General features: G+C 36.9%; 1 protein-coding gene across 2 annotated transcripts; it reads left to right on the top strand.

The window, feature by feature from the left end:
• Positions 1–11,918: 11,918 nt before the first annotated feature.
• Positions 11,919–22,839, top strand: LOC149836931 (subtilisin-like protease SBT5.6). 2 transcript variants are annotated; one of them, XM_090005670.1, is made up of 10 exons: positions 11,919–12,088; positions 12,343–12,437; positions 12,583–12,680; positions 13,665–13,841; positions 14,606–14,717; positions 17,201–17,765; positions 18,710–18,810; positions 19,860–20,217; positions 20,864–21,077; positions 22,154–22,839. In XM_090005670.1, exons 1-10 carry the CDS (start codon positions 11,960–11,962, stop codon positions 22,693–22,695), a joined length of 2,391 nt encoding a protein of 796 aa, XP_089861796.1. In that variant the 5' UTR covers positions 11,919–11,959; the 3' UTR covers positions 22,696–22,839. The 2 variants fall into 2 exon arrangements, with proteins under 2 accessions (XP_089861796.1, XP_089861797.1); XM_090005671.1 differs by lacking the exon at positions 11,919–12,088 and having other exon boundaries at positions 12,114–12,456.
• The last annotated feature ends 1,416 nt before the right edge of the window (positions 22,840–24,255 follow it).

The following is a 24,255-nucleotide window of genomic DNA, read 5'->3' as shown; positions in this document are numbered from 1 at the left end:
TCATTCACCCCTTTGCATTACAGTAACTTTCAACATCCCTTGTAATCCCCATGCATACAACTCCATCATTTGTTTCTAACATTAGGAGAATTTCAGAATCATTTTTTTTTAAAGTCTGGGTTGTCATCCCCTAAAACTGTTTCTTCCTTTGCCCCAGGGACCAACTGAAGAGTGTGATCATTTTGTGGTTCGAGAAAATCACCTGGTTCATTTATCTCCATTTGTTCCCCTTCCACAATATCTAGAACAACTGAGTCTGAGTTAGGAGCACATGCAACCATGCAACCACTCCATCTTTGCACCCGTGCATTCCCACTTCATTCATTTTTTCACCAATAGCCACCCTGCATCTCCTTCACAGTCGCACGCTAAGATTCCAGTAGTCCTAGCTTTGTCGCTGGCTAGTATAAAAGCTACAGGGGAACATCTTATGCTCAAACACAAAACTCAAAATAGATGAGTACAAATACAAACTGGCTTAGGTGATTCCAGTCTTCAAGCCCAACTAGAATCTTGCCCTTGAGAATGGCAGCTACAGTTGTTCCAACACAACTTATAGAAGCAATAAATTAGGTCTTGAGTTCAGTATACCCACCTACAGCAAAATCCCCAGTTGCTTCTATCTTCCACAATATGCATACATACACTATGTGCACCCTCTACTTGTTACAACCTCATCTACCACTCACATTTCCCCACACTATTGTTATCCTCATATCATCCATACATTTTAGATGTCTCACCTCATCATCAGTTTAGGGTATCATATACAGCTAGCATTCGTTTTCTTAGTAGCTTGGTACATTACACATACTTCAAAATATATATTTTCTCATCATCATGATGCATTGCATATACATTTTTATGTAGATTTCCTCATTAACACTCAGATATCATCATGTACATTTTAGTTTTAATATAACCTTTGAATTTCTCTTCATACTTGGTGTTTTGCTATATACTAACCTTATTTTGCAGGAACATATGAAAAATGTTGATTTCCTCTCTTAGATTAGGATTTTATCATTTCAATTCCAGTTTAATAATTGTAATAGCTAGATATAATGAGAATTCTTTACGTTTCCAGCTTAGATTAGAATGTATGAGCATGCATTACTTGTTTCATATCATTTTTGTTTTTTATTTTCAAAAATCCACAATGGCGAAACACGAATGGCACGTGCACCATTCTAATAAAAGGTAATTAATCTTATGAAAATGATCCACATTGATGGCTATAGTCAAAATGTGGACAATGCTTAGGATTTTTATCTTTTATGGAAAAACATTGGATCCACATTGGATCTCCTTCCAAAATTATCATATTTTTTCTAAATATTTTCTTCCTTTATCAAAGTTTTACTTGAAATTAACTCAAAATATATATCAATGGCCATAGTTAGGATATATTGAGAGTTAATTTCATTTCAAACTCTATAAAGGCACCAAAATATGTTTAATTTTTTATTTGAATTTAAATATGGTTATTATATAATACACTTTATGACCATAGTCAGAAATGTATTATATCTTCAATCTTATTTCAATTCACTTAAAGAATGAAATATGCTTTTCAAAATCCAAATTTCAAAATTCTTTAATTCATTCATCATTTAGGATAGAATTACATCATATTTTTCAAATTTTCTTTGAAAATCCATGTGATTTTGAAATAATTCTTCAAATATGTCCTTCATTCCTCAAATCGATCTTCAATTCTTATTTATAAATTCAAATTCATCTTTCTATCAAAATTCAAACTTTAATTTCAAAGTTCAATTTGACTTTGAAATTTTGAATTCACTTCTATATTCCAAACTCAGTTTCCAGATCAAAATCCAATTTCAAAGTTCAATTCAACTTTGAAAAATTCAATTTCATTTCTATTTTCAACATTCGATTTTAAATTCAATTCAATATCCCAGGTCGTATTTCAAAGTTTAATTTAAACTTTGAAATCTCAGATTCATCTTCTGATTTCAAGATTCAAGATTAAAATCAAGTTTATTCTTTATTTTTGAAAATCTCTAAAGTTCTATCCAAAGATTGAGTCTTGATTCTCAATTTAATTCATTCATCTAAAATCAAGGTTTTGAGATTGATTCTGAATCTCAAAATTTGATTTTCCCTAAATTTAAGCCCACTTTCAAATTCAATCTGGATTTCCAAAATCCAGATCCATCTTTAGAGTCCCATTTGGATTTTCAAAATCCAAATTCCATCTTGGATCCTATATTTAGAGCCCAATTCCACCTTGGATTCAGATTTTCAAATACAATCTCATCTTGGATTCCAGATTGCAAAATCCAATTCCATCTCGGATTTCAGATTTCGGATCCAATTTCATCTTAGATTTAAGACCCAATTCTATCTAGGACTCCAGACTTCAAATCTAATTCCTTATTGGATTCGAGATTTAAAACCCAATTCCATTTAGGATTCCAGATTTCAGATTCAATTCCATATTGGATTCCAGATTTAAAACCCAATTCCATTTAGGATTCCAGATTTCGGATTCAATTCCATCTTGGATTCCAGACTTCTGATCCAATTCCATCTAGGATTCCGGATTTCAAACCCAATTCCATTTTCAAATCTCACATTGATTTTCAAATCTGGATTCCAATTCCAACTCTATTTTTTTCACTTTTTCTCAATTCTAAATTTAACTTCCAAATTTAGTTCTTGTTCTAAATTTAAACTCAAGATAAAAAATCTCTTTTCAAAATCGATTCTTGAAAATCGATTCAAATTCAAAGTTTATTTTAAACTTTGAAGTCTCATTCTTACTTCAAATTCTACCTCAGTTTCTAATTCTCATTTTTCTCTTCATTTCTTGAAATCCAATAGCTATTTTTCAATCTTTGATTATTCAAAAACTTAGAACTTCAAGTCTCTTTCCAGACATATTTCAAGTTCTAAGTTAGATTCAAAATCTAACTTTTTCAAATCACTTGCATTAGTGTCGTATGATTTATTGCATGATGAACATGTTTTCAAAAACATCTCTACCTATATTGTCCCGATCTTCACGTTGCTGGGCTGTCTCACTGAACCATAGTTCGAGAAAGAGCCTCACAACTGGACCACTTATTTGGGTTAACGCCCTCCTACCACGTACTTAAGGGCCATAGTCCGAAGTATATCGGTAGGTGCTCAAGGATGTTGGGAAGCCATTACCTTAGAACTAGAGAGATATTTTTATGCCACGTACTTCGAGCTTCGGCTTGAGTATATCGGCATATCTGGATCAGAATTAGATGATCTAAATCTTAGAGTTAGGATTAAGGTCCTACCAGCCATTTCAAATATTGTATTTAGAGTCAGCTTTAGGGAGTGTTGTTTGTGCATTCTTGATGTACAACTGTGATTCTGTGATATTTATTTATTTATTTTCTTATATTTTCCAAAGACTCTGGGTATATTATTCAAAATTTCCTCTTTGTTTTCAAAACCCAAGTGTATTTTTCTTTTCTTCTTCTGATTTCTTCAATTCTTTTGATCCTGCCTGCAATTCTTTAAATTTTAAATCTTTTGCCATCTTTTTTTCAAACTCTTCTTTCTTCATATCTTTCAGTGTATCTTCTGATTCTATTCCAAAAATTCTTTTGCCTTTTTACAATAAAGTCTCTTTTTGTCAAGAGATATCCTTTTTTAATATAGCATTCGTTCTTCGTATTTTGAGTTATTTATTCCTCTCCACAGAGTAACAACACAATTGTCATAAATTCTGTGATGACTCCAATCTCTAGTAATGAGATATCATTTTCAAATCTATTAACCTGATTTCTTCTCTTGTCAAATTTTTCTCCCAAAAAATCGTCAGTTTGAACCATCCCTTTTATTCTACAGAAAGCATTGATATTTCATCATGGTTCAGACAAGGACTGGAAAGGAGACAGTTCCACAACAAAGCGACAGTGAAGCAGAGGAAATGAACTCCTCCAGATCATTTAGGCAACGAGGCCAAGAAGCAGAAAGCGATATTAATCTAGCCATATACAAGTTGTTTCAGAGGGTGATGGCCAAAATGATATCTGAACAGGCTGAGGAAAATTCGGAGGAAATATCTTCCAAAAACAAAATCAGGCGAAAAGTCAGCAAGAAGCAAGTTCTGTATGACCGTGCTTCAGAGTCAACAGAAAAAGACTCAGAGGAAAAGCAATCGCCATTTTTCCAAAATCCCTTATATCGGCCCAAGAAAATCAGTGAGGGACGTGAATCAGCAAGTAAAACCAAGTTTCAGATCCCAGTAAAAGATTCGATGCGCGAACAACTGGGAGAAGTAACCCGCGCAGTCAAATACTTACAATCTCAGGATAAAGGCAAAAAGACCTACACCAGTGAAGACTTTTATGATGACCTAGAAGGGGATGACAACTGAGAGGATTTTTCTCGCAAATTCATAAAGTTTGATGGGACCGGCAACCCCAAGGATCATTTGGCCATATTTTTTGTAGAATGCAACCGGTTCAGAAGAAACAAGGCTCTATTTCTATGCTTTCCACGCAGTCTGGAGGGAATTACAATAAAATTGTATGCCAACCATATCAACCCGATTGAACTATGAGATTTTGACAAAGTTATCAATCTATTCATCAAAAGGTTTCTCTTCAATACCGAGGCTTTGCCCAAACTCAACCATCTATTCAATCTGAGGCAGAATGACAATGAGAAGGCAAAAGATTTCATTCATAGGTAGAGATCCACTTGCAACAGGATGAAGGACCCTATATTAGAAGGGCATGCACTGTCAATAATCTTGAACAATTTCTCTCAACCTTTGAAGGGTCTGATCTCCACTTCTCCATCTAAATCCTTTATCAAATTAATAGAGAAAGTTAAATGGATTGAAATGGGGTTAGAAAATGAAGTCTATGATAGCATCACCCTGGCAAGAGGCAATCAAGATACAGAAAAGAAAAGCAACTTCTCTGCTAGTTTCTCTAACAACAACAAGAGTAACAATGATAACATTTCAGAAGGATTCAAAGGCCCAAAGGAGAAGTTCTTCAACCATGACAAGCCTCTTCAGTTCAGTCCTCAACATAAGAGCAAAAAACAAGAAAAATCAAAGCACAAGGATTGGAGTGTTGACCGAAAGTTCACCCCGCTGGACCAAAAACTCGAGACTGTTGTAGAATATTTGCTCAAAAAAGAAATGGTCCGTCTACCAAAAGCCGTTGATCCCTCGATGATTATGGAAAGATTCAAAGAATAGTTTTGCAAATTTCACCAAGCAGTGGGGCATGACACAAAAAATTGTTTCGTCCTGAAGCATATCATCTAGTATTGCATTGACAAAGATCTTCTGGTGGAGGGCGATGAAGAAGAATAATCAGTTGTACCAGCCAAGTTTTTTTTTTGAACCACGCAAGAGATTGATAAAGTGTTTTTGCTTTCCTCCTTTATGTCAGTCGTCTTATGGGGGCATGTCAGCCCAGTCTTTTGTGACCTCTTGGTCAAAGTACTTGTAAATATGCAGTCTTTTGCTATCAGCTTTGCTTATCAATGAAATGTCAATTTTCTTCATATCTTTGATATCAAATACTTCTTTCTTTTGCCACACTGGAGCATTTATTTTTAAAAATTGTATTTTCATTTCAAAAATCTTCTTCGTCATCGGCTTCTATTAAGCCACATTAAATTCTTATTCTTTTCAGGATGAGGGACAATCCCGACATCATTCATGAGAGAAATGAAATTACCTATGAGGGTTTTTCAAAATCGTAAAATTTTAAAAATTTCTGCAAAATCTTCGTCATGATCACCAGAAGTTCAATATTTTGGTCCAATCTTTTTTAAAATCAACCATCGCGTTGATCTTCCTTTTTCAAAAATGGTTTCAAACCGTTGCCCAAAAATCAGCCTTCATGTTGATCTTCTTTTCCAAAATTGGTTTCGATCCATTGTCTTCAAAAATCAACCCGCATGTTGATTTGTCTTCAAAATCAACCCGCGTGTTGATTCTTCTTCAAAGATTAGCTCTCGTGTTGATCATTCTCAACCTCGCGGTTAATCCTCTTCCCAAAAATGATTTCTCACTTGTCTTTCAAATGAACATTCGTCTCTCACTTTAAAGATTCCATATGTAGGCAGGATCAAATAAACTCTTTCTTTTCTCAATTTTATCAATTTTCATTTAATCTTTTGTCAATCTTATCAATTTTATCCTTCTTTATCAATTTTATCATTTTTTATCAAATTTTCATCAATTCTTGTAATTTTTGTCGATCCGTTTATATTCTTTTACCCTTTAAGGTTAAGGGATAAACCCGAACCTCGGCCTTCGAGGTATTTCCTTCTTCCCTCTCAGGTTAAGGGATAAACCTGAACCTCGACCTTCGAGGTATTTCCTTCACCCTTTTCAGGTTAAGGGATAAACCAAAATCATTTTCCATGATTTCTTAAATTCTTCTCAATGTTTATTCCATTACCCATTCAGGATAAGGGGTTAATCCTGAAAATCGGACTGCATACAGCTAACTATGCTGGTCCATCTAAATCATAAATCACAAATCATAAATCTTTCATTTCCCTTCTAAATTCAAATCTCAAGTTTATTCTCTTCAAAATATCCTACTCCCCCTTCAGGTTAAGGGATAAACCTGAACCTCAGCCTTCGAGGTATTTTTCTTCTTTTCATTCAGGATAAGGGATAATCCTGAGACCCCTCATAGGAGAAATAATGCTATCTATGAAAATTCTTTTTCAAGACAAATTTTCATCAATTTCCTCAATTTTTCTCTATTTTTATCAATCTTGCATCAAATTTTATCTCTTTTTATCTTCTCAAATTTTCTCTCCCCGTTCAGGATAAGGGGTTAATCATGAAATCAGGCCACATAAAACTAACTATGATGGCCCATTTAAATCAAGAATCATTCATCAAAGCATTTCCATTTTCCCAATTCAAGCTTCAAGTTTATTCTCTTCAACATTCTTTTTCCCCTTCAGGTTAAGGGACAAACCTGAGTTTCCCATTCAGGATAAGGGATGATCCTGAGGCCATTCATAGAAGCAACATCAACCCTCTATAATGGTCCCCGTTCATCACTAAACTGATAGTGTTCCCCCAGGAACTGATAGTCGTTCTCCGTTGAACTGATAGTGTTCTCAAGAAACTGATAGTCGTTTGTCACTGAACTGATAGTGTTCTCCCAGGAACTGATAGTCGTTCTCCGTCGAACTGATAGTGTTCTCAAGGAACTGATAGTCGTTCGTCACTGAACTGATAGTGTTCCCCCATGAACTGATAGTCGTTCTCCGTTGAACTGATAGTGTTCCCCCAGGAACTGATAGTCGTTCTCCGTTGAACTGATAGTGTTCTCAAGGAACTGATAGTCGTTCGTCACTGAACTGATAGTGTTCTCCCAGGAACTGATAGTCGTTCTCCGTCGAACTGATAGTCGTTCGTCACTGAACTGATAGTGTTCCCCCATGAACTGATAGTCGTTCTCCATTGAACTGATAGTCGTTCTCCGTTGAACTGATAGTGTTCCTCTAAGAACTGATAGTCGTTCTCCATTGAACTGATAGTGTTCCCAAGGAATTGATAGTCGTTCATCACTAAACTGATAGTGTTTCCTCAAGAACTGATAGTCGTTCTCCGTTGAACTGATAATGTTCTCAAGGAACTGATAGTTGTTCGTCACTGAACTGATAGTGTTCCCCTAGGAACTGATAGTCGTTCTCCATTGAACTGATAGTGTTCTCAAGAAACAAATAGTCGTTCATCACTAAACTGATAGTGTTCCCCCAAGAACTGATAGTCCTTCTCCGCTGAACTGATAGTGTTCTCAAGGAACTGATAGTCGTTCTCCATTGAACTGGTAGTGTTCTCAAGGAACTGATAGTGATTTTTCGTTGAACTGATAGTGTTCTCAAGGAACTGATAGTCGTTCTTGATTGAACTGATAGTGTTCTCAAAGAACTGATAGTCGTTTTTTATTGAACTGATAGTCGTTCTTAATTGAACTGATACTGTTTCCAGCAAACCCATGTTATTCTTGATTGAACCAAGATTCTTAGGTTGGATTCCTTTAGAACCAACTTCATTCTTCAAAAATTCATTTTGTAAGATAAATCCCTACTGATCCAATATATTCTTTGTGGCTCTTAGGTTGGGTCCCTATTGAGCCGATGTTGTTTTTAATAAAATCTCATTTTCATATTATTTATTCCAAATTTCAGCTCAAGGTCCTATCAAAATCTATATTGAGTGATTATTTCACAAAGAATTCTTGAAAACTTTGCTAATTTGCTAAAAGCATTTGTTGATTCCAACATTTTATTGCACAAAAGAATCACCTCAAATTACCTCTAGTATTCTTTTAAAAAAGGTGAAGTTTTTTTGTGAAAAGGGATAAAATTCAAATATTTTCTCTGTTGATCAACCAAAAGAACCACTACAAGAAAAATGTTAATTAGCGACACAAATTTGCGACGGATTAGCAAGCGAATACTATTTGTCACTAACATTTGAAATATTTGCAAAATTAGCGACGGAAATATTTCCGTCGCTAATTAGTGATGGATTAGTGACAACATTTTTTCGTCGCCAACACACTAAAAAAAATGATAATTAGCGACAGAATTAGCGAGGGAATTTTTCAGTCCCTAATCTGTCGCTAATTAGCGACTGAAAAATTCCCTCGCTAATTTTGTTGCTAATTTTTTATTTAAAACTGTCTCGCCTAAGGCGCGAAATTTTCCCTCCCCCCGTTCGAAATTTTTCTTCCCTCTGTTTCTCCACCACATAATATTAAACCGATTCAGCAAGATTTTCAATAAATGGGTAAAGTGCCACCAATTCAGGCCGACCAACGTCTTCTCACCTTCTCGCCTGGAAGGCCGTCTTGGTTTTAGATTATCAGAAAAAACGACGGGAGGAAGAAAAAGAGAAGGGACTCGTCGGAGAACCTATTCCGGCCGGGATCCGGTCAATGGCCTCTGTCCCTCGCAATGACGGCCTCTCAATCTCCGGCGTGAACTCCATCGTTCTTGGGAACACGAGCCTCTCCGCGACCGTCTGATTTGAGCTTCTCCGGCAAGAAGACCGCTCCGGAATTGACGGTGCACCTTAGGGATTCCTTCAGAGACAGCCAGATCGCGTGCATCGTCTCCTTGTCCCTCTCCTCCAGGCCAACCCTAGTTCTCATCCAAACAGGAACTTGTCCCTTTCGTTCTTCCTTCGCGTGCTTCCTCGACGTGAAATCGAGAACTCGTACACCCTGCCCGCAGACTGGGAAACATAAAGAAGAGCAGAGAACTCTGTCCCAGTTTGATTTAAACCATCCTCACCTTCTCCCGTCGTGAATGGCTCACTGCGAAAGAGCGTCCCGACACGGGACTGCGCCGGTTATGTGAAAAAAAATTGCTCCCTACCGGAGAACGCGCCAGCAACGAGCAATTTTTTTAATTTTTTTTTTAAAAATTTAATGACGGATTAGCGACGGATATTATCCATCGCTAATTTAAAATAGCGAAGGACTCACAATAGATAATATCCGTCGCAAATTAGCGACGAAATTAGCGGCAGATAAGTTCTGGCACTACTTAGCGTCGAAAAATTCACGATGAAAGTTATATATCGCTAATCTGACGCTAATTCGTCGCTAAACAGTTTAGCGACGGATTTAGGTCGTCGCTAATCCATAGGTTTCTTGTAGTGAGCGTAAGAAATATCCTTGGTATGATTAGCGAAAGAAATATTCAATGAAGTAGAAAAGCTGGAAGCGAATCAATATTGATCATAGCTGTGGCGTGTGTTTAAAAACTGATTTTTTGGCAATCAAGTAGTGGAAATATCCTGATCTATAAAAAGAATCCATTCAATCCATATCTCCTTAGTCATTTAAGCTACAATCAAATATCTGCAAAAGGGATCTCTCAATTGTCGTCAAGTTGAAGACGAATATGCGAGCTAGACCCCAAGGGCCAAAGAAGATTTAGATCATCTCCGAGATGAAAGAGTTTGCGACGGATCCTTCCAGGGAAAGTTTAGATCACCGTCGAGATGAAGGCGAATGTGATGAACCTCCCAACAAACCCTAAAAGATATTTGATTTCTGCTGTCATCAAGAGATTTTTTTTGACCAATGAGCCAATAGTATCAGTATAATTTCTGAGAAAAAGAAGGATCAGAGCATCTCCAAGATGAAGGAGTTTGTGACATACCTTTTTCAGAAAAAAAAAGAAGAGAGAAAAGTCAAGACATCTTCAAAATGAAGAATGATGTAATAAACTCTTCACAAAAAAAAAAAACAAGAAAGCTCAATGACTCAAAAAGAGTGCAAAAAGATCATCATGGGAAAACACCCAGATATTAAATTGCCGAAATTGCCAGAAATCATCTTTTCTTATGCGAAATTCTTGTATCAATATCTTTTCATTACTTGCTTTTATGAAATTAAGAATATATATCCCCTTCTCATATCAGGAAAATGAATAGCTTCCTTGAAGAAAATCATCAGCGCTAAAAAATTTGAATTTGACTCTTAAGATCGAGGAGTTAACGTCGTTGGAGGAAATACTCTAGGTAAAAGAAGGAATGTCTTTTGCACATACATGCACATTTTCAAGCATTTGAGTCAACTACAATTTTATCTTATTGGCAAAAAATTTTAGCTATTCAAAAATGAAATAAATGCTCAATATCTATTTTTGATGCAACCTAGAGTTGTTTACATTTTCAAATGAAATAAATGCTCAATAAATGCAGTATCACTGATTACACTATGTTTATCTCATGTATGTCATAAGGCATTGTTATTCTCTTAGTCTATGCATATGATATTATTATGACAAGTAACAATGAGCAAATGATGCAGAAGGTGAAAACTATTCTCTATACTAAATTTGAGATCAAAGACCTCGAGAAACTTTGATATTTCTTGGAAATTGAGGTGGTGTACTCTGACAAAGGTATCTTTCCATGTCAAAGAAAATATGTTCTGGCACAAGCATGATGGAAAGCAAAGACATGAATACTCCTCTTGAGGCCAATACAAAACTGAGAATGGATGGTGGAAAAATAGTAAATGATGTTGAAAGCTTCCAAAGGTTAGTTGAAAAATTGATTTACTTGACTATTACTCGACCTGACATAACCTACGCAGTTAGTGTGATCAACTAGTTTATGCATAAGCCAAGATCTGCACATGTTGAAGTTGCCCATCGTATTTTGAGATACTTGAGAGGAAGTCCAGGCAGAGGAATTCTCATGAGAAGGAACAAAGACATTAGTGTAATGGGATACTGTGATGCCGATTGGGCGGGTGAACCAAATGATCGAAGGTCTACGACTGGCTTTTGTACGTTTGTTGGTGTAAATCTAGTCACTTGGAAAAGTAAGAAACAAAATCATTTGCACATCTCATGTTGGGAGCAATGAACAACTTGCCGACATTCTTACGAAACCTCTTCATCGTGATGAACACATTGATATGTATAATAAGTTGGGGCAAACTAACATATGCCCACCAACTTGAGGGGGAGCTTGTTATTGGTATCTGTCGGTTTCGGTTTTTTAGGAAGGAGTTTTATTTCTGTTGAAACCTTCTTGAGTTTATCTTGTTTTGGATAGTTACTATCCTGATAAAAGGAAGGAAAGTGTCGACCCTTATTTATGTTTTTGCTTCATTCTCATGAATGATATGAAGAGAGAGTGAGTAGTTTTTTATCGTGGACGTAGGTCTGTGCCAAACCACGTTAACCTTTTCTTGTGGTGGTTCTTTCTTTGATGTTATCATAATATTACCTACTGCTTGCTAATGTGGTGTAGCTGGTGGGAGGGATTTTCCCTTGGCCTAGCCAAGACAAAACTAATCCCAGAATATGAATGATAGTGTTCTCATTTGACCCAAATCTTTCACCAGTACTGAAGTCACAGGTCACCAAGCTTCTATAAAGAGACACCCCCATATCTTCTCCTGAGCATCTTAGGCGTTTTTGAGAGATGGAGAGGCCAAGCCCTTTTCTTATCTTCCTTCAACGGTCTACCCTTGCTCTTGTTGCTCTCCCACTGTTATTCTCCACCCTTAACCCATCACTAGAAGCCCTTGGTTCCCCAGCAGATGACCACAAGGTTGGCAAAAGAAAGAACATAACTTTTTACCTTTCCTTCCAGAGTTTGCTCTTTGTCTCAGCCAATTCGTGGGAAGAAATTACCTCTTCTTCTTGGGCTTTTGTACTCTCCTTTTGCAGATTTTGTGTGGGTTGTCACATCTTACTTGCATGGAGTTGATTTTTTGTGCAGAAGAGAGTGGTTATTGATCTTTTTTATTTTCTATTAGATAAAAATTAATTAGTTCATGTACTCTAAAAGACTACAATTTTCAGGTTTACATAGTCTACCGTGGGCATCACAGTGGAGTAAAGACCGAAGAGGAGATAAAAGAAGACCATCACTCCCTTCTTCTCTCTGTGAAGGAGTGGTAATTCTTCAATTTGATGGTATCTATTATCTTCTTTTCATCTTATTTCCAAGGTGGGTGTTTTGAACCTCTCTCTCTCTCTCTCTCTCTCTCTCTCTCTCTCTCTCTCTCTCTCTCTCTCTCTCTCTCTCTCTCTCTCTCGCAGCGAAGAAGAGGCGAGGAACTCTCTTGTTTATAGCTACAAGAACAGCATTGACGGCTTTGCTGCTCTTCTCACACCTGATGAGGCCGCTAAACTGTCAGGCATGAAACTTCCCTTTAGCGATCTTTTTTCAGCATTTCAGAGGGAGACATTTAAACATCTTTTGGTTGATTTTCAAGCTCACTATGCTTTGTATGTCAGTAATATTTTAAACGTAATCAAAGATAATTACTTCATAATCTGGGGTACAATTACACTTGGAGAAAACAAAATTACATGTACTTTTCGCGTAATATAAATTAACCTGTGCGTGATTTTATTGTTTATTAGCTAAAAATCATGCCTCAAATTGAACCAATTTAACCTGGAGATTTGATATTTTTTTCATCATTAAGTTTTAGTGCAATACGAGCCATTAATTTTTTTATCACTTTGAAAAACACTTTAAAGCATACATGTTTTCCATCAATTAAATTAATTTTAATGTGGTATAAGAAGTTGGTTTTTCATTGCTATAAAACACTCTTAAACATGAAAGATAGATCATTTAATGCATGTTTTCTATTAAGTAAATGAGGTTTTTTGCAAATTGTTCTCCCCCCCCCCCCCATCTTTCTCACCGTTATTACAAACTGATCCTTTTGTGTAGTTTGACCATGGTCAAGCCCTGACCATTACTAAAATGACCCTCACCAAATAGTTGTTAGCTTATTAACTTTTTGAAAATTAGCCCTTACGTTATCACATTTTGCAAATTGGTCATCCTGTAAGGGCTGAACCATCGATTTGTCAGCCCTTTAACAGTTACTATCAGAAAAGCAACAGCTGATTTGCAAGGGTTAATGAAATGGCAGATAATATGCCATTAGGCAGGGACTATTTTGTAAATCAGCTACCAGGTAGTGACCAATTTGCAAAAACCCCTAAGTAAATTATTTAAGATACATAGGTAAGTTCAAATCAACATCTATTCATGTGATTTTTAAGATGTTTATGACGATTTAGGAGATAAGACTGTTTATGACCTGCAAGCTTCTCTAACTCTTGCGACATATATATATTTATTTATTTTATTTATGCAACAGACATGGATGAGGTTGTATCGGCCTTTCCCAGCCAACCACAGAGTATGCACACAACACGATCGTGGAAGTTTTTGATGGGAGAGGAATATTTTAGTGTTGCTGGTTATGAGTGGACAAAAAGTTTGCTCAGGCAAGCAAGACACGGGGAGGATGTAATTGTCGGACTTTTGGATACTGGTACGTGTCTCTTTGATGACGTTAATTGATTCCATATATATATATATATATATATATATATATATATATATATATAGAGAGAGAGAGAGAGAGAGAGAGAGAGAGAGAGAGAGAGATTTATGTGCCCTGGAATTATTCTTATAAAGCTTGTTTGGATCGAAGCAGAAACACGTTTTGCGACTTTTACTGAGTTTGATTCTAAATGAGGGTCCTCTGTTTCATATAAAAAGTTCTGGCCAAGGGATTAGATACCCCAGTAGTCCTATAGCCGTAAACGATGGATACTAGGAACTGCGGGTATCGACCCGTGCAGTTGATTCTCATCAACTGATCCAGTTTTATCTTGAAAATTAATCAAGAGAGTGTTTGCTAATTTTTGTAAAGAAAATTTTCCATTGGATGACTTTTTAGCTCTACGACCAACTTATAAAAAACGCTTGCAAAAGGATTGAATAAGATATGGTATAATGAATAACTGAACCCCATAAGTTCTTTACTGGTCAGAAATTACCACTCGCCAGAAGGTTCCCGAATCTTAGGTCATATAACCGATACAAGCACCATGGACAAGAAGAACATTGCTTTTCCAATATTCTATATAAATTAAAGTTTTTATTTAATTATGTTTAATTCCAGAAAGAAAACTATATTTCGAGTCATTTGCAAACAAAAAGATTTGTTGGCGTTGAATGTTAACCATGATAATTATTTAATTAGAAGTTTGAATATGCCAAAAAATATCCTTTGTTATTGTTCTTTGGAAGGTATATGGCCAGAATCAAAGAGTTTCAATGATGAAGGAATGAAAGCAATCCCAAAGAGATGGAAAGGAATCTGCGAGGAAGGAGACTCCTTCAACTCTTCTCATTGCAATAGGTACATAAAATTCCCCACAACTATAATGTCAGTTTCAAAATGGTTAAAAACAATGTTTCTGCAGAAATTAAATCGATACGATACTGACCTGAATAGGTTTTTTTTAATAAATGTAAAAAATACTTAAAATTAACCTTTTAATATTATTTTAATGGTTTTAACATGTGTCATGTTCTGATTGACACAAAATATTTTTAATTATTTTTTAGCCAATTCAGAACGATTCACTTGAGAATCCGTATTAGCCGATTCACTTGAATCATTGGCCAAACGATTCAGGGCCGATACCTATACTGACAACATTGGTTAAAAATCCATTGTTGTCCAAAATCGATACCAAAGGAGCTGATTTGGCATATTTTTAAAATAGGTATAAAATATTTTTAATATTGTTTCAACAATTTACTGACATGTGTCAACTGCTGGTTAAAAATTGGCTGATTCGGATCGATTCGGCTCAGAGTCTGAATTGGCCAATTATCTGAATCATTTTGAAAATCGATCGATTCAGGCCCGATCGATATCGATTCTTACATGAGAAAAATCCCATTCATGTGCTTCACTTGGTATATCTGACGGGTTCCAAAAGGCAACTGAGCCAAGTTTTACTTGAGGTCGTTCCGAACCCCAATGGGTTTCGGTGAGATCTAACCATAAAGATGTGTTTAACCTGGTTTGGCATTAGTAGGTTCAATTCATTTGCTAAGATAGAAAAATCAATGGCTCACAATTGTTGAAGATATATAGGGATGGTTTTGAAAATATCCCAAAAACTCATTTAGCACATGAAAATAGTAAATAAAACATGCTATAACATATTCCAGGCTTACCTTTTGTTCTTTTGGATTTGATCTATAATTACTTTCTTAATTATATAATTAGTTTCTCAGTTATATAATCAGTTTCTTAGTTACTTTTACATTTTAATCTCATATTTTTTAGTATTTATTTTGAGATTTTCAATTTTTTATTGGTTGTTGCTTCATCAATAAAACATTTATTTATTTATTTGTATTTTCAATATTTTTTTTAAGTTTTCAAAAGAAATTTTGAGGCTTACACTTTAGGCTTCGAGGCTTGCCTCAATTTTTGGTGGAGCGCCTCACTACCCCTCAACCCTTTTCACAACATTGTTTTTAACTAATCTTAATATGTGGATGTGCTCATAATTGTTTGTTTTATTAGAAAACATGCTTTGAATTGAGCAATTTCAATGAAAAAGTCATTATAAAATTTTAAATGCTACAGTTGATTTTAGCCTTATGTAAATATGTATTAAGTTTAAAAGTTCTTGAATTTATTATACCATTCCCAGTTACTAATATCCGTACTTACACCTTTCCCTGCATATATAAAAAAAAACTTTGGGAAATTTACTTTTAACACGGTGAAATTACATTTTACTGCCTAGATTGTAAAAGTTTTCAGATAGAGTCCTATTTTTTTTTGAAGGGATTGCTCATATGACTGCCTATGTCACTTTTTCTCTCAATGCACTACTGTTGGCTCTTTGAAGTGACAATTTAATCATTTTTTTTTCTTAAATTATTGAATGTCACTTTTTATGCTAGTGGTACAGCTAAGATCAAATAAGTAACTTTGGCTCTTCGGTTCAGGACCCGAGTCTTATTATTTATCACACCATACCCAGACCCCATAGGATTTGGTACAGGTCAGGTAAACCCGATCAGCTGACACCCCTAATTTAGAATAGTCATTCTTTTTTGTTTTTTGAGAAGACAAAATAGAAGTCCCACAATTTCTGGCCTAATCATGTTGTCAATTTTCTAACACCCCTTCTCTCCTTCAATTATTGCTTAGAATGATATGAAAGAATTTTCATTTAGTTACTCAAATCCATGCAGCAAGTCCAAAGGACACATTTTTTTTTTTTGATAAGCAAGCTGGGGTTTGGCGGGCCCTACCAGTTTATTGGACCCTAAAGAGGACACACTTGTTTGCATATTCTTAGTGTAAAAATTTCTAGTCCAATGCATCAACCACAAAGAACAAGCTGCCATTAGAAACAAAACATTATATTGTGGATGCTCATTTCATGAACCCATGATGTGGACCACTATACCTCAATAATTCAATGGTTAATTTTGACTGGTAGATTCCTTCCTATATGAGTGCAGAAACACTGGACCAGGATTTGGGGCCTACCCAAAGCCCCACCAATGCCTGATCTCTGTCAAACCGACACTTTGATTTTATCATATAGAAGATGGTATTTATTAGATCACGTAGCTAGATCACATCAAAGGGGGGTTCGTATTTGATCAAAACTGCAAAGAGTGGAGCCTTAACCGATGGATGGGTGGTCAAGGTTCGATTCTCATCGTTGTCACCCTTTTGTGCAATAAGCTCTTGGGGGGTGGCGGTCTTAGCCTTGGAGTTTTAACTAATCTCTCACCCATAGGAAAGTTTTTTCATCATGGTTTGTCACACCAAGGGTCTTAACATTTGGCTTCTTCCACCAGGAAGTTGATCGGTGCAAGATACTACCTCAAGGCTTACGAGGCCAAGTATGGCAAATTGAACACCACTGTAGGCTACCGGTCACCAAGAGACCGTGATGGCCATGGCTCCCACACATCCTCAATAGTCGGCGGTCGGAGAGTCCATGGTGTTTCGGCCCTCGGTGGGTTCGCCCACGGGACCGCCTCCGGCGGAGCCCCTCGAGTGCGGCTAGCAATGTACAAAGTGTGCTGGCCTCTCCCCAACAACGATCCGGTATTGCAAGGCACATGCTTTGAGGCAGACATGCTTGCTGCCATGGATGATGCAATCGGCGATGGAGTTGATGTGTTGAGCATGTCCATTGGTGCTTCTGGCACTCAACCTGCATATACCAAAGATGCAAAAGCCATAGGAGCATTGCATGCTCTCAAGCACAACATCGTGGTGGCCTGTAGCGCTGGCAACGATGGACCAGACCCAGCAACTGCAGAGAATCTTGCACCATGGTTCATCACAGTGGCAGCCAGCAGCATTGACAGACGATTTGATTCACCTATTGTGCTGGGAAATGGCTTAAAAGTGAAGGTAGGCACTACAAGGCTTTCTTTTGACAAAGTCTGGTGGCAAGCAGATCATAGATAGACACTCCAAGGGGGGGGGGGGGGGGGGGGGGGGGAGGGAACTCTTTGGCTAGGACCACAGCGACAAAAGTTAAAAAAGGCAAAATATCGGCTGCCAAAGACTTGCGAGATTTTTTTTTTTTGTGAAATATATTCTCACATTTTTCTAGCAAAATCTTGACAATAAAAAATAAATTAAGATATAAAAAATAATAATTTACAAGAAAATATAAATAAAAAGAATTCAAAAATATAAACCACACTGTTTTTCATGATAAATAGCCGTTAAAAACATAAATATCACATTTAAAACGCGATATTTAGGGTTTTGATGAAAAATTCACAAGAAATTGAAAATATTATGAGAAATTGCCGTTTTTAACTTTTGGGTAATTTCTCGATATTTTTATGAATCACGCGCCAGATTTGTCACTATGCCAACCCCTTTGGGCGAAAGAAACAACATACTATTGCTTGTGTTTTCTTAAGCGAATTTAACCTTATAGATATGGTCTACATAGTCTGTTTTGGTGGGAATCCACTTTTAAATCACCAAGAACTAATAAAATGTACCAAATTTTTTGGCATTCAAAGATTAACAAGTGTAAATGCACCAAAGTTTTCATTACTTAACAAAAGGTATTTTTTGTCCAAAAAATACGATCCAATGGTCAAGCCCTAACAAATTGAATATGCTGAACACGTCTATAGGGTTAAATCGAGTCAAAGCAACTTACACCTATGGGTTTCAATTCCTTGATACCATATGCACATCCCCACCAAAGACTTGTCCTCTCTCTCTCTCTCTCTCTATATATATATATATATATAGTTTTTTTTATTAAGTTATTTATGGATGAGTAACCAATAATTTTTAACTAATTTTTTCCTTTTTTTTGTTTTTAACAGGGGCAGACAGTCACACCCTACAAGCTAGAGCCCAAGTTTTATCCACTAGTTTTTGCTGGAGACGTCTCCATTCCAGGAACCCCAAAGAACATTACTGGCTGGTACTTTCCTGGAGCAACTAAGTAAAAAGAGGTGTTTAATGTCAAAAGTGTCTGACCTCGTGAAATCAATTCATGGGCAGTGATGATTTAAATTATCTACTCATGGCCAGGAATGTTCCCATCAGATGTTTGTTTGGGAACCATTCCCAAAGAGAAAAAACGACGACCAATCTGTCCTAAATGCTTCAATAAGCATTAGGGACCAGTGGCATCAGTCATGGTTGCATTGATTTTAAGCATGATCCCATTAACATAGATCCAACTAGTTCATCCTTACAAATGCTTATTCTCCATCCTGCGAGTAGGGGATGTCAATGGTTTGGATATAGATTAGATATCTGACCAAATCTAAATCCGTTTAGTGTGGTTCAGTAAAGAAACATTTGATTCATACTGGGGTTCAGATTCGGTAGTTTTTTTCTTTTTAATTTTTTCCGAATCAGAATTCAACGAGCATTTGAATTCAATAACATGCATTTTCATGTCCAATTAGTTACCAAATTTGTCAGTAGTTTTTTCCACGTGAACTTCAATCCAACTTTGGAATTGAAAATGAGTTCAATTCTGAATTTAAGATTAAGTAATGCCTACATCAAAACCGAATGTGAGAGAAATCGAGTACTTGATGTCAAGTGCACAATCAGAGGAGGTCCAGCCACTGACCCAATCATTGGGGATGGCAGGGAGGGAGTCCTCGAAAACAGGATCATAATATGGTTGGTCCCCATCACCGCATCTTGAACTTCACCCCATTATCCAACCAAAACATGATTTTGACTGTGTCATGCAATGTTGTTCAAATCGGTCTGAATCTGTCGATTCAGATCAATTCAAAAGGAGCTGATTCATGTGTCATCTGATGGTAAAAAGTTGTCAATTCACAATCATTGTATCTTAGTTTTTTTTTTAAGAAACTGATTCACCTAGTGAACTGATTTTAACAACATTGGTGTCATGGTATTGGCTAGAATAACCCTTATAAATGTTTAAATGAGTAGAATTTGCCCTCCATAGACTTGGAAATCCTTAAGTGCTCCCTTGGTTGATAGGCAATGCCGTCCTGGTTCATTGGACCCTGCTAAAGTCAAAGGTAAGATAGTATTATGCCTACAAGGTCATGGTGAAGGTGTCTCAAAAAGCTTCGAGGTGCGCCGAGCTGGTGGAGTGGCTGCTATCCTAGGCAACAGAGCTGTGGATGGGATGGACGTATGGGCAGAAGCACTCATTCTTCCAGGAACTGCCGCATTCTACGATGACACAAACACAATACTTAAGTACATCAATTCAAGCCAGAATCCGGTGGCCAAGATTATCCCAGCTAAGACAGTCTTAGATGTTAAACCGGCTCCATTCATGGCTGCATTCTCATCTGTGGGACCAAATTCCCTTGAGCCCAACATTCTTAAGGTATTGGATACCCTAGTAATGTCATCCCTCTAGCTAACAGGACTACATGCATATCACCAACTATTATCTATAATGCATCGGAAATCAGTTTCCATTGTTGTCTATTCCGCTAAATATGTTGTCTCATGTTTTGGTGTACTACCATACTGAGCACCATCCATCAAAATGAATGATGGTGCTCACCATCACTACACAGTCACAAATTTCAAATCTCACCATATCATATTCTGAAAATCTTAGTTTTTCTTAAAAATATTTGGAAAATGTTGATATACATATATATATATATATATATATATATATATATATATATGCAAAAATTGTTTTAATCATGTTAATATCATGATAAAAACATGATATTTTTGAAATAGGCGATATTTTGAAAATTTTGCATTTATTGGTATAATATCAGCCTTTGAAAATATTGTGATAAAGTGGTGATATTTATGATTATACTCCTACATAAGAAATGAGAAAAGAGATACTAACCCTTGTTTTGAGCTGCTGGTTGTACAAAATTGATTTGTCATATATTCCTTTTTCTTTTTCCCCCTTCTCCTTCACACTATTGAAGTTTATATATATATCCTTGTGTTTGTAATCAAACATCTTTAATTTCCCCCCTTTTTTCCTCTGTGTTCACCAGCCAGATATTGCTGCACCTGGACTTGATATTTTAGGTGCATGGAGTGGTTCATCTTCCCCAACAAAGCATGAAGCGGATACACGAAGGGTTGATTATAACATAGACTCTGGCACTTCCATGGCTTGCCCTCATGTAACTGCAGTAGCTGCACTTTTAAGGGCTATACATCCATGCTGGAGCTCTGCTGCAGTAAGGTCTGCCATAATGACGTCAGGTTAGTATAACATTCATTTTCAAAGTCATTTCCTGATGTAAACGAAGTAAAAAAAAAAGTCTTCTGATTTAAAGATATCTTGGTGTCATTGAATATCAAACTTGAAGTGCATCTTCATGCTAGGCAGCAGCAAGAATGAGACAATAGGTATTGCTGGGAAAGAATACCTTTCTCACTTTCTACAAGAGGTTTTGTATGCTCAATGACTTGTCTGGTCATTTCCACAAAATCATAGGGATCAATGGTAGTCTGTGGAATTTGGGTTTCTAGATAGCTCTTTACCATACACCCAATTATGGATAGTATTGACACTGAACTTCTTACATATTTGAAGTTGGCCAGCCTATTCCAATAAGTTCACTCTAGAATACATGAGGATAAATGACATTTTCATTCCCATTCTGAAGCCTTACCCAACCTCATTTGGAGGTGCTCATAACTGAAAATTCTTCTAAATCTTTCTTCATTTGTTTTAAGAAATGTTTCTTTTTTTGGCGCTAGGCCAAGGAAAACCCACTGACTGAACATTGGCAGGCCTCCGGTTGTTAAAACTCTTTAGAGTCCTGCCAACCGGAGAGTACATCCAGCTTCGACCTTGCTGCAAGAGATGCCCCCCTAGGCTCCAAACTGTGGTCATCTCATGTTAGGTGACAAATCACAGGCACTCCTAACTAGGAAGGCAGAGCCCTTGTAAGTTTTAAGGATGATTTTTTATAATACAAATGTCCAAGTTTTATTAATGGACAAAGTTTTCTCATGAGACACTGAAAATCCTATTATCTTGAATTTGGTATTTACTGCTGATAGGATATTTAGAAGTTCGAGAAATGATGGCTTATTCAGGTCCACCCCTAGGAATAGTGACTTTGAGACATAACTAGCCCTTTTTCTTTTAGCAAACAAGGATTTACCACGTTGATTATGCTATCTCATGCAGAGAGCTATTGAATAGGCCACTTATGAAACTAATTAAACCTCGGTGAGCAGATTCAGCTTTCTAAAGGGACTGCTTCATCATATTAAAAGCTTCCAAACATATTCTCTCTAATGTGTACTTTCACCTTATTTCTTTGCAGCTACTTGGACGAACAACCTGGGCCTACCCTTGACCAATGCATCAGGGGACATAGCTGGCCCCTTCAACTATGGCTCTGGCCTCCTGAATCCAAAGACTGCGGCTGATCCTGGTCTCGTGTACGACGCATCATATGAAGACTACCTCCTTTTCCTCTGCAGCTCAGGAGTACAATTTGATGCATCATTCAGGTGCCCAGAGAGCCCTCCTAGGCCAAGTGATCTGAACTACCCGTCCATAACCATATCCAGGCTCAATGGCACAGTCACAATAACAAGGACTGTAACAAATGTGGGTGGCAATGGTACAAGCACCTACATTGCCAGTGTCATACCGCCACCGGGTGTCAGTGTCAAATTCCACCCAAGAATTTTCCGGTTCCATGCGATCGGTGAAAAGAAACTCTTCACTGCAACCTTCAAGTCCACGGGCCGTGGCGGCAGCACTGGACTGAAAAACGGCGACTACACTTTTGGTTCATGTACTTGGAGTGATGGCATTCACAGTGTCAGGAGTCCCATTGCAGTTTCACTGGCAGTGTAGTCTGCTCTTTAAGAGTGTGAGAGCAACCAAGGCAGATACAAGATGCAAGTGCTCTCACTGAGGGAAATAGAGGTAAAAGGCAAAAGGTGCAACACATGAAATAGCACAAAATACAAGACTTGAAAAGTAAAAACCTCAAATATTGTTATTCACGAATTTCCTTTCCTCTCTCTACACACTACTTTTAACATGAGAAGTACAACTATTTATAGAAGGAAAAACCTTTACATGAAAATAGAAACTTGAGCTAAAAGGTAGGAAAGAAAAAATACACGTACACAACCTTTTTACCCTACTAACAAAAAGCAAATCCTATAAACTAGAAAACTGAAATTACATGGGTTTTGAGTGATCTACAAGTCAAACGTGGGCATTGGATACCCTACCCACTTCTTCTACCTTGAGCACCAAGCCATACGTGGGCTTTGGATTCTCTTGCCCACTACCTTAAGCATTAACCAACATTTTCCCCCCTTAATGTGAAAGGCCTTGCACGCCTATGGATTCTTTGAACATCAAAATTTTTTTAGATGACAAGGCTTTTGTGAAATCATCAACAACTTGATCATTTGTAGAGCAATGCTTCAACACTACTTCACCTTTTTCCACTGCATCCCTTATAAAATGATATCTAAGCTCAATGTGCTTTGTCCTACCATGAAAAGTAGGATTTTTAGCAATAGAAATTGTAGACTGATTATCACAATAGAGCTTAGTTGGGAGATTTTGCTCTACATGCAGGTCCTTCATAACACGCCTCATCCAGATTGCTTGACAGGTAGCAGATGTAGCCACAATATATTCCGCTTCTGAAGATGATAGCGCTATTGAATTTTGTTTCTTTGAACACCATGACACAATCCCTGAACCAAAACTGAAAGCAAACCCGCTTGTGCTTTTTCGATCATCAATTGAACCTGCCCAATCACTGTCAGTAAATCCAATCAAATTAAAGTCAGTAACATGATTATAAAAAATTCCATAATTGATTGTTGCCTGTATATAGCGGAGAATCCTTTTTGCTGCGCCTAGATGTTGCACAGATGGATTGTGCATAAACCTTGAAATCATACTGACTGAGAATACAATATTTGGTCGAGTGTGAGTTAAATACATTAATCCACCGACCAAGCTTCTAAAACATCTTTCATTTGCTCTTGCCATTCTATTTTCCAAACTCAAATTTTCATTCGCATTCATCAGAGTTTCACAAACTTTGCAATTAAACATCTTTGATTTTTTGAGCAGTTCCAAAGCATACTTTTCTTGAGACACGAAAATCCCTTCTTCAGATTGCATGACATGAAGACCAAGAAAAAAACATAGCATCCCCAAATCTGACATTTCAAATTCCTTCATCATACTATATTTCAAGACCCAAGAATCCTACTAAGATTCGCAGCTTTTTGGGATTAGCTGGGTACTATCGGAGATTCGTTGAAGGATTCTCGTTGTTGGCGGCTCCTATGACGAAACTCACAAAGAAAAATGTAAAGTTCGAGTGGAATAAGAAATGTGAGCAAAGTTTTCAGGAGATAAAGAAGCGTTTGACCACTGCTT

This window comes from Nuphar pumila, chromosome 5 (genome assembly GCF_984573655.1).
Source record: "Nuphar pumila chromosome 5, dmNupPumi1.hap1.1, whole genome shotgun sequence".
In the NCBI taxonomy this organism is placed as follows: domain Eukaryota; kingdom Viridiplantae; phylum Streptophyta; class Magnoliopsida; order Nymphaeales; family Nymphaeaceae; genus Nuphar; species Nuphar pumila.
Note: the sequence above shows the minus strand (reverse complement) of the source record. Positions and strands in the feature narration are given on the sequence as shown.

Bases quoted from the DNA above. Each gene is read 5' to 3' on its own strand.
- LOC149836931 (XM_090005670.1), top strand. From the start codon at position 11,960: ATGGAGAGGCCAAGCCCTTTTCTTATCTTCCTTCAACGGTCTACCCTT. The intron at 12,089-12,342 runs GTTGGCAAAAGA...TACAATTTTCAG, and splicing joins CCCCAGCAGATGACCACAAG to GTTTACATAGTCTACCGTGG. The intron at 21,078-22,153 runs GTTAGTATAACA...ATTTCTTTGCAG, and splicing joins GTCTGCCATAATGACGTCAG to CTACTTGGACGAACAACCTG.